At 38.4% G+C, this 14,893-nt stretch overlaps 1 protein-coding gene across 1 annotated transcript in view; it reads left to right on the forward strand.

Moving 5' to 3' along the window:
• Positions 1-14,893, forward strand: part of LOC131678706 (coiled-coil domain-containing protein 85C-like) — a 157,729-nt gene that overhangs the window by 82,011 nt on the left and 60,825 nt on the right. The window contains exon 3 of the mRNA XM_058958974.1: positions 7,588-9,372. Within this exon, the coding sequence (XP_058814957.1) occupies positions 8,362-9,372 (1,011 nt within the window). The 5' untranslated portion in view covers positions 7,588-8,361. The remainder of the gene's footprint in view (positions 1-7,587; positions 9,373-14,893) is intronic.

The raw sequence follows: 14,893 nt of genomic DNA on the forward strand, positions 1-14,893 counted from the left end.
AGGATTCGTTTGAATAGTAGTTGCTAGTGAAGTTTCATAAATTTCTCACCTATCTGACAATATACCGAACACATTGTGTGAAAGTATACTAGTCGAGAAAGTAATTTCATTGTTACGTTTAAAGTGTCTTGAAATTTAATCAGATTTGCTTGATGCCACATAACTGATTATCAGCTGCAGATCAGGCCGAAACTAAGTTGAACTGTTTCACCACATTCACAAATCGCCAGCCAGACCAGAAATTTCGAATTTCTCATCTCTCGGACTTGCTCGGGAACTGTAATCCTGGACTCCTTGGAAACATGTAGTCCAAAACACTTTATATTCAACCGAATTGTGACGTTCAGATCATCTGGACATTTAATCAGTAAAGGGCAATTTATATTTTACCATCTCCATGTGAAGCATAAGAAAGGCTGCTATATCTTTTTCCTCTCTTTGTACTAGCTTTTTTGTCCGTCGCCGGCGAGTCGATTAATTCAGTGAAAACTCGCTTATCAGTCCCCAATTTTGTCAGCTTTTCGACCCGATTTCGTCAGCTAGCAAGGGTTAGGAGGCTGTGGAATGTTTGTAGAAATCATTCAACAAGTTCCTTGCGGGTAAGATTATCCCTTATTTGATCGCTATTTAGAAACCGGGAAACCAGTCTCCGATGACTACTCGTATCGACCGATTCAAATGCTAAATATATTCAGCAATATCTAGATTTAGCTAAACGGGTCTTGTTTACCCTCTACTCTGTAGTTTTTTTGCGAATGACATTGACGAATATCTTGTCAATTCTTGATAGCAAAGACAACTTGCAGACGGCGGAGTGGACCACTGCAAGATTCCTTGGACAATTTGCCTATTGATTTCAGTTTCTCCACGAAGAAAGCTGTGTCGAAATCTTATTTGAATCGCGAACTATTAAAAAGTTATTGTTAATCATGTAGCGATCCTAGCGAAACGCAAGCAAAAAAGTAAAGCAGGTATTTTGTTATTAATTGGTTAGTGTTTATTTGACCAACTAGAGAACTAATCCATTGGACATTTTATGTGCGTAAGGAATACGCACGGTCTTGTCTGAGTGGAATGATGACTGTTGTTAAATCATATATGAGTGTTGAGAATTGACACTACGCGAGAAGAATCGAAAACCATCTACCAATTTGCGTCAGTCATATCAGCACAAAGAACAAATGTTATATTGTCATATTCATTGGTTTATTTTAGTCCATTATATCAGCAAGCAGTTATAATAATTGTTCTCATTGTATTGAGTACTTTCATATATTTCGGAATAGTACATGGACTGTAGACACATTCCACGCACTTGTATCGCTTACCTCATGAAAATAAATCTGCTAATATAAGTAAAAGTTGTTTTCGAATATGTTGGTATAGGTTTAAGGCTCCCAAATCATAGATATATAGAAATTTTTTAAGAGAATTTTATGACGCTCGTCAATAAAAACCAGTAATACATTTAAGACTCGCTTTTAATAATTGAATATATTTTCCGGTAGCACACCGGTATGTTCGTAATAAAATTAATTTAAAGTAATCTTAAATGCTATTTTATTGTATACATATTGTACAAAGATTTCATCTTTGCACGCAGATTTTTTGAGTGAATAGATTGCCGGATAAAAGTAGGGCAAAAATTGACCATTTTTTGCATTGTCACCTAACGCAAAAATCATGCTTTTTCAATTTTTCACGAAAACAATGCACGATATCTATGAAATATGTTCAGAAACTATTAGTACTCATCAATACCTTTCTAAAAATGTGCTATTTTTATATAATAAACTTTGAAATCGTTTTTTTCATAGGGGTGCATTGAAGTGTTGTCCCCTAACGCTTTCCGTTACAGTACGGTAAATCCTTCTGCAGATATACTTTGGGAGCCTACAGAACAGGATATAGACATAAAAGATATAAGCAACCTATTTCAGAAATAGCGCAGTCTTGCAGTGGTATGAGTGTCCTAAGGGGTGGAAAGAGTGGGGGGGGGGGGGGGGTTATGCCATTAAGGGGAAGGCCTACCTTATAATATCGCAAAATAATCGAGTTTTTATTACATCTATCAATGGATAAACTATTTAAGAATAAATCAGAAATTTCAGAACAGGGTTCAAAGAATGGAATGGAACGCATTATGCCAAACAAGTATGAGAGCGTACGGAAGAATTTGGTCATAGGGAATAACACTCACTTGTCCTCCTTAAATATTCTTTCAAATTGACGGGATAACACTGTTCAACACACGATCGGGGAGCAGAACGAAAAAAATGGCGAAAGTTATGAGTCCCAGGAAACCCCTGGTGAAGAAATTTTTGAAAAAAATTGGAACCGGGCTTCACAGTTTAAAACCAAAGTTTGTATAAAGAAGTAGAGGTGTTCAAGAGGCAAGATATCAATGAAAATGGTCATCTTAAATTTTCGCATAAAGTCTTACATAAAATGCTTATTACATCGAAAAAGTAATCTATGCAAGTTTTTAGCGCAATCGGACATCACTAAGGTGGTGCGGCGTTTCAATATTGTTTTCATAATATAAGAAAAAATCCAAAAGGGGGAGTACATGAAATGTTGAAAATCGAAAAAAAATTGTCGAAATATGTCTAAAAATAGCATGAAACAGCAGCATCTAGTCTCAAAACAAACGAAAACCACTGAAAACGAATTATAATTTTTTTTAGATCCAAGGAATTTTTGAAAAAATGATTCGAAAATTGAAAATTTTACTGTAATGCCCTACGATTGAAAAATAATTTTGCATCGAAGGCTTGGTAGCAGCACAAATAAAAAGATGGCAGGGATTTGGGGTTCCAACAAAATCACCGTGAAGGAATTTTTGAAAAAAAAAAAAAATGGAACGGGACTTCACCAAAGTTTTGTGAAATTTTTGAAAATTGGCATCTTTCAAAAGAACATGGACATTTTTGACGTATTGGGCTTGGGAGCAGAACAAATAAAAAGATGGCGGAGATTTACGGTTCCAACTAAATCACCGTGGAGAAATTTTTGAAAAAAAAATTGGAACGGGACTTCACAGTTTATATTTATTGACCACTTGGAACAAACCACGATTTGTCTTTTCGAAATTGATTTTTTTCTACATGAACCAAACATCGTAGTTTAACACAGCTTTTTAATGTTTTGATAGCACGTTAAAGTCAAAATTTTATCGAGGATACGCATTTCTCAGAATTCGCAAATAAAAGATACAATTTCCCGAAATTCTCCAGTTTTCTATCATTTAGATAATTCAGTGACAAGCCGGCCAGCTGACCCATAAGACAGCAATTGTGTGCAGATTTTTAACAATTTTTTTATACTGAAATATATCTAAATTTTTCAAAAGCTGCGTCTTTCCCTTCTTTTCCAAAAATCACGTAAAACGGCTGCATTTTGATTAATTTCCGCAATCATAACTAATAAGTGTCTTCTTGCAGATCTATGAGTAGAAACGGTCGAACAAACGCCAGTGGTTGAACTGGAAGGGCGATATTCTATTTCGAAATCTTTACTTCAACCGTATTACTGGTTTTTCGCGACATTATATACAATATGTAAATATCATAACTGCTTGGCTGAGTATAATCGTTTGACAGTCTTACCTTTGCTGAGTTGCTTTAGTGTCACATTTGTTAATTTTTAACGCAACAAGAACAACAGTCAATTTTATTTTCAAGATTTTATAATGTCAAAAAACAAAATCAGCGCATTGAAATTGCTTGAAAAAACTTATTTGGTCAACAAAATAAAAAATTGTTGAGTCGCCCTAATAAACAGTTAATTTTATTTAATATATTTTCCGATGTCAATAATGTATTCAACTTACCAAAACTACTTGAAACCACCATTAGAAAGTGGCGATTGTGGTCTACAATCTCTTCTATACCGGGCCACACTGTGGTATGCGGTGTGACCTGTTCTCAATCCATATTAATTTGATTTCTAAATATCGTTTATCAAATACACATAAAGGTGAATCTAGAAATACATCTAGTTTAGCATTCCAAATCTTTGTTTTGAGTTATTTACATGTCTGGAGGTAATATACTTCGCTTTGTTTGAGCTTCAACAAACACTTCGGTCGCGTTAGGGGACAACACTTCATATGCGACCGTTTGTGTTCATTTTGGTGTTGTCCCCTAACGCAGCGTTTGCAACGGTCGTGAAAAAAAATTCATGAAAGCACGAAAATCTAAGTATACAGTATTGTTTTGTGACTATCGATGATCAAATTCCTAGAACAAATGGATGCTCTAAAGTTTGAGATAGAGCAGATTTTTTGATAAATACAAGTGTAGGTTGGAAAATCAATATTTTGCTCTGTTGTCCCCTAACGCGAAATTTTCACCTCTCAGAATGAAATGACAACCTGAAAAATATCGAACCCATAACATTAACGTTGTGTTAGGACTTTTAAAGTATGCAATTAAGTGTTTTGAGCGTACATCGTAGGATTTTTCAAACGACAAGCTGTAAACAGTTGCATAATGCGTGCAAACGTTGTCCCCTAACGCTGGAATGTGTTTGTACTATTGCTTGCCATGTTAAACATATTTCATCATGAGTATAAAAATATTACAGCTTGATTATTGACGTGGAAGTGGACTTTCTTTATTTCTTACATTTGCTCCATTTTATGGGCACATTGTTGTATTAAATTAAATTAGGTTCTTTTAGTTCATATTGTCCCCAATATTGTTCTAGTAATAAGCGTAAAAAATCCGCGCGCATGTCATCGGTTGTATATTCGACATATAAAATTAGTCGCTTCGGGTATTTCGATAGTGCCTATTTTACATCGGTTGAAATGCGCTTCAGTTAACATAACAGCGCGCGCGAATAATGATAATATAAGTATCAAAACCTTATTCAAACGTTCGCGGAGAAGAAAACCAATACATAATTTTCATTTTATTTGTTATAATAATAATAATAGTACAGTTAATGCACAATAAATAATACTTGTATCACGGAGGCGGTGGTCAGCTATTTTCGTCCGCGTCCCTTATCACCTATTTTGTAAGGTGACTCATCAACAGTGCTATCTTTGAAAATGAACTACCTTGATTATTCAACTAATTTTTCCGATCTTATTTTATTGCAAATAATTATATTATTATTCATTATATTCAGAATTGCACATAGTATGTCGTATGTAATTTTAAATGTTCTTTGATTTGATGGCATTGCAAGGGAACACGTATCTGCCGGTTGATGCCAATCTAGCTGACATCTCTTTGGACTAAGCAAACTAATTTATTTCTTTGTTTAGTGTTTATTTGACCAAATAGGGAACTAATCCACTGGGCATTTAATGTGCGTGAGGAATACGCATGGTATTGTCTGAGTGAAAAAAATGGGAATTGATAGTTTCTCGAGAAGAATCAGAAGCCAGCTACCAATTCGCAGCAGTTATACCAGCACGAAGAACATGCGTTTTATTGTTATATTCATTGGCTCACTTTTAGGCCAATAAATCAATTAAATTAAATCAATAATTTATGGTCCATTTTATATTGTCGACAACACTCCCGACAGCCGGCTGTCCGGAGTTCAAGTTGTTTTCGATGAAACAAATTCTCGATAAACGGTTATCCAGAGGTTAAACACTTTCGCATCGCGAACATTTACGTATCCTAGTCAATAAACTATTCAAACTTCCTATGCACGAAAATAAATTCTCAGTCGCATCGCTTGCTTGAGGCGAATCCTGACTAACAACCCACCCACTACCCAATCCGTGGTACTTATGAGAGTGTCACTGAGTCGGGGCCTTCCGTTAAGTAAGTACCACATTAACACTTCCTTTCTCATATCCCAAGCTACGGTAAAGATGGTCGTGGCCAGCAATGGTGGTTCTCAGGCGAAATTCTCGCTTGGACTGGATCAATCGTTATTCCCAAACAATGCTCCTCAAGTAGTCTGGCTGGAAATGAGGGTCATCAGTCTGCAATCTACGAAGTATACCGTGCTTACGCAACGCAACGCAACGCAATAAATAATACTTGTATCACGGAATCTTTAATGACATAGACATTATCATATCTGTTTCAATAAATGTCTCGAGACAGTAAAGGTAATCGTTTTTCATTATATTGTATTATTCTTGGAGTATGTTTCATCGGAATAAAGAAGGGATAATAAAAAATTTCACATGCCGTTTGATTCAATTAAACATAGGCTACACACCCGACTGTCGGCTGTCCGGAGCTTGTTGCTTATGTTAAGTTGTATTTTTGCAAACCGAGCTATTTCAAATTAATTAAACAAACGATAAATCTGTCATAATTCTCGGCAGCCGGCTGCCCAGAGCAATAAACACCTGCGAATTGCACAGATCGTATCAGTTATCAAGGTGAATCGAGATTTGTGTAACCCTTAACCCCATCCTAGTAACAAAACCTCCTTCCCGTGGCAAACGTGTAGATGCACGGTCGCCACAACAACGTTTGTTACACTAACATTCCTTTCCTTCCCCGATGACTGTAAGCACGTGGTCGGCGCCGTGTTTGACAAAGTATAGAACTCTCGAAACGTTCACATTGAGGATGGATAGCTACTCCCAGGTCCCATTCGTTGATTCTCTACGCAATTTCGCTTCTTATGGTCAATCACGGAGTAGCAATCACGAATTATTCGGTCATCATGCTCATGCTTAATTGCTACCCTGTTAAATTATTTGTCGATCGAGATAGTTCCTACTTAGGTACTCTTAAAAAAAAATTAAAAATCTTTTCCCGGGATTCCTTATTTTACAATAACATCGTTTACCTGCTTTATATAATAGTCTTCAAAAAGAATATTTTTTAAATTTAATTAATTTCTATTCTGTAGGAAAAGAGTTCTGGTAGTAATTTTAGTTGTAATTTTCGCCCTCTATTAGAAACTAATTTTAAAGAAAAAGGCATCATAGGCATAGGTTGTCATGAATAGGGCAGTAATCGATATATTTACAAACAGTCACAAAAACAAAAACAGAAAATGTTCAGGATAAAAACGGCTTTAGTTTTTTTTCTGGTTGGTATAAATGGTTGTCAGTAGTGATCGTAGCATTTCGTGAAATAGTGAAAACTCCCACAAAGAGCGAACTTCATCAAATTAATAATCGATTATCGAAAACCCTTCTAATAATCACACGCCACTCCACCTCAATCTTACATTTTTGTTTATTCACCCGATCCCACCAATCGTTGACGAAAACTACCCGAATGCGGTTATGCAACCACACGAAAAGTATCAGTTCTTTATTTAAATTCACTCGCCGCCGCGGCGGCGTTCACCTCTTGTAGGGCACCTCGCCCCGTTGTTGTTGCGTTGTTGCGAAGGCGAGTGAATGGAGCAAAACGCGCGAAATCAAGTTTTTCTTTCTGTATTTCAACTTTCCTCCTACTCTCCTACTCTCGCGCGCGTATGTGTGTGCTTACTGGATCCCATTAGGGCAAAGCTTCTCCACCGCAGGTTTCGACCCAGCATCATCATGCAGGGCGGACGAGGAACGAGCTTTCGTTAAATTTGAACTGTAACGAGCATGTTTTTCTCAATGTTGTTTCATTTTTCTCTCTCTTTTCTTTTCTCTTTTAGGTTTCCGAGTTCAAATTTTAGGACTTCAACGACTTTTTTTGCACGCCGGCGTGACGACGCTCCACATCAGTGAAGTTTTTTTGTGAACCAGTCCGGTACTTGGAACTGGAACTCGGTTTGCTACGGACGTGCAAGGTGCCCGTCAGTGCTTTCGGTGTGCTGGTTTCAACCGAAGGAACCCTATAAAAGTTGTGCGATCCGGTCTATTGTGATGAATTAAATACCCGCGGGGTCTCTTAAGTGTCGGAAGGAAGATAATGAGCCATAATGGTACAAAGTGATAAAAAATTACTTTACCAAGAGTGAGTAACTTATTAGGAGCAGAAAATGCCTCGCAGTGTATCCTCTGCGGTGAGTGAGTGAGTGAGCTAAAGATAAAGTGGAAACGAAAGATGATAGAATAGCTTTTCGGGATAGGCGAAGGTTGAAGATGATAAGAAAGCTATTTGTGGGCCTTTGCACGGTGGAATATAAGGAATGTGATGGTCGAGAAGAAAAAGCCATGGTTCACTAGAAGCGGTAGGAAAAAGATGTGGTATTTCATTTTATCCATTTAAGTGCCTTTGGACGACCACACTAGAGCGCAAGTGCATGTGTAGTTTTTGTTCAAGTGTCTACGACTCACGACAGTAGTGAAATATATATCAAAAGAAAAGAAAGGAATGCCTTTCTAGTGAAGTTAAGTAATTACCGTGCCTTTGAAAACAAAAAGCTGAGCGACGGGAACGTCGTCCAACACATTCCGCACCGATCCCATACAGCATTCTCGTAGTCATGTCAACAAATAGTAATAACCTTAAACTATCTGGAAACATAATCGGTCTGACAAGCAACAAACAGCCCCAACTACAGAAAACCAAATTGAAACAACCACCGCCAGCAGCGGTCCCATCGAACGCCCAGCCAAGCACGGCAGTTACAGGTCCACCGACAGTGAACGGTGGGACGAAATCAGTTCAAACGCAACTAGCACAGCAGAAACAAGTGTCCCAGCAGTCGCAGCAATCGGGTTCACAGATTCCGCCTCGATATCAGCCACCTCCACAACCTCCAGGAGGTATCCTTAAACACATTAACCACAACGGAGGTGCGCCGCCATTGGCCAGGTCATCGACCGTTCCTATCATAGCATATCCGACCGACCTAAACGGAATCACACACCATCATCTTAAATTTCCCCCAGAAATCCCTAAATCAAGTGGTCTATTCATTCCGGAAAACCTTAAACACCAATTGAACCCGTCCCGGCTCGCAGTACCACGATCCCATATTCGATTTTCGAACCAACATCAGCAGCTAGCCCCGAGTACACATAAACCAAATCATCTCCAGCAACCATCACACCATTTACCGCCTCCACACAATCGGCTCAGTTCCGAATCTTCCTCCGAAGATCAGACAACCACTAGCTCAACGCGATCCCTCCAGCATCACTTGAATCCCAAACAACAACAGCCATCCCCTCAACCCAATCAACAAACGTCCCAAACGCAGGGTCACATTCAGCAAACTACTGCGATTATACACCATCATCAACCTCCCAGTCAGCAGGCACCACCAATTCCACCTCCCGCTGCGACCAACGCCCAACATCAGCAACACCCAAATCAACATCACAAGCAGCAGCAACAACACCAACAGCAACAACTACAGCAACAACAACATCAGCAGCAGCAGCAGGAGATGCTTAAATTCGTCCGGAAGGCGGAGTCGGAGACTTCGTCGACACCAACCTCGTCCAGCGGTGGTCGGATATCGTCGATCGAGCAGAGTCGACACTTTCAGGTAGGTGCCCTAACGTAGGAAACAGGTTTTAAAATCCCTCCCGGAGCTGTGCTCTACAACTTGCCGCAACTTGAGTCAAGTGTGGCCAATAATGTGGGCAAATGCAGAATAATAATAATAACAAAAAAAAAGTCCGAATAGTTATGCTGCGGATCTTTCACTTTAACCGCGGCCGGTGTCTGGCGTGCGAATTTTGCTGTGTGAATGACCACTGGTGGACGGCGTGACTCAAGAGTTAGCGGTTCAGTCAACCGAATCTCCGCCTAGTAGTGGCGGCGGTCCGCTCTATGGTGGTGGTCATTGATCGGGGCAGCATCCACTCGTACATAATACACACACACACATACACACGTATTGTGCAGTGACCAAAGCGAAGGTGAAAGTTTTGACCTTATTCTCCGGGGTGCTGTCTCACCTCGCCCGTTCGCACATCGTGTGATAATTGTGTGCGGTTGATAGTGATTTCTGTTTGTTTTGGACATAATTTGATGCAGTATGTTTGTGTGATTGGGAACAATTTTCACTTTTGTTTATGAATAAATTGAGTGATGTTGAGCCGGATTCCACGTTTGATCGCCGCTTGTTGTGGCTGAATGAAAATTTATACCGGAAGGAATATCAATTGTTTATGTCGTAGATCGATAATTTGGAAATTGATCTGTTTACAGCTAGGATTTGTTCATTTTTATTTTTGTTTCACTGCATTGTGAATATGTAAGTGGAGTTGGCATTGAAGTAAATACGGGAAAAAGTTATCGTGAAAGTAGCTAAAATATGTTGCAAAACTATCCTATAGTTGGTCGCAAAACTACGCTAAGTACAGATTGTTCGGTAAAAAGGCAAAGATTAGATTAGTAATTGACAAATCTTGTGACGGTACAGTATGAAAAGTTGGTCAAAGGAAATCATCTTGGGAGTATGGCGTTTAGCCATGGAGTGTTTTAAACAAGTTTCTAAACTGTTTTTGACTTTAACGTATCAAATGTTATGAATTGCGTCTCGTCAACGTCTCATCAGAACCTGCACTTGACTTAGGTACCAGATTGACCAGATGGAAACATTATTTGTATCCGAGGCAATTTTTGAAATTTAAAAATTGAATTTGCATGTTTGAGGTAAAATTGCAAAAGGCGAAAAGTCGAGATTTTGGAATATTGTCTGAAAATCAGTTTTTGTTGTATTTATAGAAGCCATACATACTTTCAAATTTAACACAAAATTGGTGCACATGTTTTCGACAGATTAGTGCAAATATTGTATAAATCCGTTCAGTTCAATGGAAGTTATTTACGTTCAAAAACTATCACTCCTGTTTCTTTCCAAATTTTCTCACTTCAAAAAATCAACCTGAGTGTGCTGAGACTGTTTTTTTGTAAGCTAAAAGGGGTATTATAAAAATTGTCGTTTTCTGTCTGTCTCTGATACACCACGAACGGTTTTCTAAGTATTTGAACTTTTATTTGTGTTATCGATAATAATAATAATCATTCAGTGAGATAAAAAAATCAGAAAAATAAACAAAAGTGAAGGGACTATTTCGGTATACATTTCAGTGCTAAATCGAGTGGCGTACTTAGATTTTATATACTATAGTGAAAAAATAAATTAGTAAATAGAAAGAACATTGCCATGCAATGTAAATTGTTTCGTTCATTTTACGAACAGAAAAAAATCACGAACGAAAATTTCCCTAATTTTATATAATTATTGTACGTTGCAAGAAAGTTAGCGTCGATAATGAAACTATTTTTCTTGAATGAAATGAACGTTCTTTTACTAAATGTTTGTATATTGTACGAATAATTTTGGAAAGAGCCAGGCCTGTGCGCAGAAAATTCCTAAGGGGATTTAATTTTCTTTACATTTCTTTCAAAAGAAAGGTATATAAATACTTAAATTTGAAGATATTTTTCGCGGCCTGGAGGGCCGAGTCTTGTGTGCCAATCGACTCAGCTCAACAGATGGGGTAAATGTCATCAGAAGGAATATTCGCTGCCTCCTGACTCGCGGTAGTGTCGGATTGGTTTATAGTAGTTAAACCTTTCATGCCCAACGTTTTTTTTTCTAGTGCATGTAAGGTTTCAAACCTATTTTTGCTTGAAAATGGTGGGGTCAAGAAACACAAAAAGCCTTTTTCATAAAGATAGGTGTTTCCCTCGCAGTGCTAGAAGTTGCTCAATTTTTCCCTTCCAGTGCTCAATACAATTTTCCTAGAACATTTACAATAGTCCAATTGCGTCGAAAACGTAGCCAAAGACAGTCTAAATTGATGAGTTTTATCAATTTTCATTAATATTGCAACATAAATAAGTTATATGAAAAATTCATTTTCCGTCGTCAACGTATACTGTCCCTGGCAGCACTGCTCCATCAGAATCCAATCAGATTAATTGCAATAACTTCTGTTCTAGAGCTGATCCTTGTAACTATTTATACTTAAATGAAAAGCAATAATCATATTTATTACCCTTACATGTTTTTGTAAGCAAATCTTGCCTCAATAAAAAGTTATAGCTATTTAAAAACGTTGTTCTCCACAAACAACATAGGCATGAATGGGTTAATCCTACCGAATAAACCTAAACCTCTTGTATTTCGCAATCCTCATCCATAAGGGCAACCGAAAGGTGAGACTGCCGTAACGATTGTGACCTTGCTCTTTATGTTGTGTTCAGGTTTGCTGCAAATCGTTCTTGGCGTTACTTGTTGCTCTTTATCTGCTAGCTGGTGCTGAGACTTCCACGGCGGCGGTATTTCTCCTGATAGCGAAGCCCAGTTTCGCAAACCATTTATCTGCCAACCACTCCGACGGAAAGATAATCGGCGATGAAATTTCATTAGACAACTAGATCCTGATTTTCCAAACATCGTGTTCTTCCTCCGTTCATATTTACTGATCCAAGAGAACAGAATCCAGTGTCATGATGAATGGAATGGCTCTCTTAATTATTTCTGCAAAAGGACGCTTAAAGCTTCTTTGAAAAGAACGTGTCAGATCATCCGGGTGCTGTTTGTAAGCGGGGTATGGTAATAAAACATGTGGATTCTCCCCACAATGGGCAGCCTTCCAGCATTGCCAATGACATATTCTTCCTATGGACTCACTGCGAACTTGCCGCACCGGGCACTTTGCTACAATGATCCGTTCATCTTCGCTCACTGGCGCAAGGGTTTATTGAAACAGTCTACCTCGTGATTCAGTAGATCCACACACGAACACTTCAAATTGGTGACCACGCCGTCGATCTCAACTTTGTGGGCCGGCAGGTAGACACGGTAGTCCTTCATAAAATACATATCGCCAGTAATGTAGTTTGTTTGCTATAGACAGGAAAACACAACTCTGAGCCTGTCTGAACAAACTGTTGAGATATCTGTCACGGCTGAATATTTCGATATTTCGAATTTTGTCACGGCTGAACATTAATATTTCAAATTTTACGAGCCCGACGCCAATCAAACAGCATTAGAAATTGAAGCAAGAGACTGAAATAACAGGAGATACTCGAACTTGAAAGACGATTCATGGGATATTAAAACAAAAATGTGGTAATCCATTATTGCTCGATGTATTGCTGGATACCTCGGATGTCTTTTAGCAAATAGCAAAAAAGAATGTGTAAACAGTTTTAACAGTAACATATCATGAAAGCATCTCTGCTTCACTTGCTTGCGCTAATTGAAGGATGGCTAATGTTTAGAATATCTAATCTAATGAAATGCACCGTAATCAACGAACTACTACTGATCTTGAATAGATACTCTGTCCGTTGCCTTCAAACTCCTAGCGTCAACTGATGTTCACAGTTCAAGATTTGCGGCTGGAATTTCAATAGCAGCTTATGGATGCGTTATATCGTCCATTTAAATTTAATTTTCATACGTCGACGAACTGAATCGAATGGTATAAGCCACACCTTCGGGACTCGGAAGGAAAGTCGATTTTTGGAGTGATTGCACTGATTTTCTTTATATGAGAAATACAAAATCTCAATCCATAGCACCAGAAGTACAGCTCCGATGCAAAAGAAATTTGATAGCAGTCAATAAGGAGACTAAACTTTTCGTTTGAGACTAAAATTGTCGAGTCAGCAGTGACTGAGAAAGAGATAGCTGTTTAATTCTGGCACCATGTCTCTTCCTCGAATAATTCGGCTTCGTTGTAAGTGATCAAAGTGGTCAAAAAAGGATTAATTGGGCGTTAGTGAGCCAGAATCACAAACCACAGGAGTTTGTAAAAGGGTTTTATGAATTTTTGTTTCATTTAGATACCATAGTGATACCGGTTTATGAGGGAATTTGATGTGTGACGATACTCTAACCCATATCTCCGGAAGCAAAGCTCTGATCCAAACACAGTCAATATCAAGCTATGACGATGTTACATCTTGCATTTGAATATAATATTGTTGAAATTGGTGCAGCAATCCCTGGGGAAAATTAGTTAGATTGTTTGACATACAGACACATACTCACATTTTCCGATCTCGACGAACTAAATCGTGCGATTGTATAGCCTTTCTATATGAAAAATGGCAGAAAGTGTGAACGCTTACTTTGACTTGCCATTTCTGAACTATTTATTCACCGATTTCAAATCTTTCCTCACCCTTACACCCTTTTACAAAAACGCTGATCGTAGAATACTGGAAATTAATTTTGTATGCTCAAAGTACTTATACAAATCTGTTATTATTGAAGAAGCATCAATTTTGGAAAGACAAAAAACTGGAAAGAGTTGAGCCTTTTGTGACGAATTAGGAGAAAGATTGCGATTTCCCTCAAATATCGGTTTAGTTGGACTTAGCAGACCGAGTGTACCGTGATTATAGGAAGGTTTAATCAAAGAAAGGATGGATATTGGAGATGCTCCGTTAGCAAAACATCTGCACGAACGGCTCCAGCTATTGCGCCACGAAAGGATGGTTGAGGTATGGTAGATTGGTTGAGTTGAATTCAACAAGCAATGTCACTTATGTCAACGTCCCGCAATCATTCACTTACTGCTTCCATAAATTGATTTGCCAAATTCGATGGTGATTACTCATGGTAGCTAGGATTTGCGGACACATTGAAGTCTATGGTGCATGATGTCGCCGATATTCCATTAGTCATTAAGTTGCAATTCTTGCTCCAGTCTTTAGAAGGAGATGAAACGGTGTACATCGAATAATCAAACTACTTCACTATTTGAGAGGTATTCCTCGAGCGCAATTACAACAAGTGCTTTCTCAAGAAGCAGATGTTCCGAGCGTTGCACGATATTGCTTAAATACGTAAAGAATCTCCCCAACCTTGTGGACGATTTTCAACGCCACCTGAAGGCATTATCGAAGCTTAGGGAGGCGGTAAAAATCTGGGACACACCTCTGATTTGTATGCTGTCATACAAAATTGATTCAATAACCCTTAGAGTCTGGGAAGAATTTTCGTCAGTCTGAGAATGTTGGAATCTTCAGTTTTTGTCTAAACGGTGTTTGGTGGGGACATTATTGACTGTTGGTATGACATATCTCAATTC

This window comes from Topomyia yanbarensis, chromosome 2 (genome assembly GCF_030247195.1).
Source record: "Topomyia yanbarensis strain Yona2022 chromosome 2, ASM3024719v1, whole genome shotgun sequence".
NCBI lineage: Eukaryota > Metazoa > Arthropoda > Insecta > Diptera > Culicidae > Topomyia > Topomyia yanbarensis.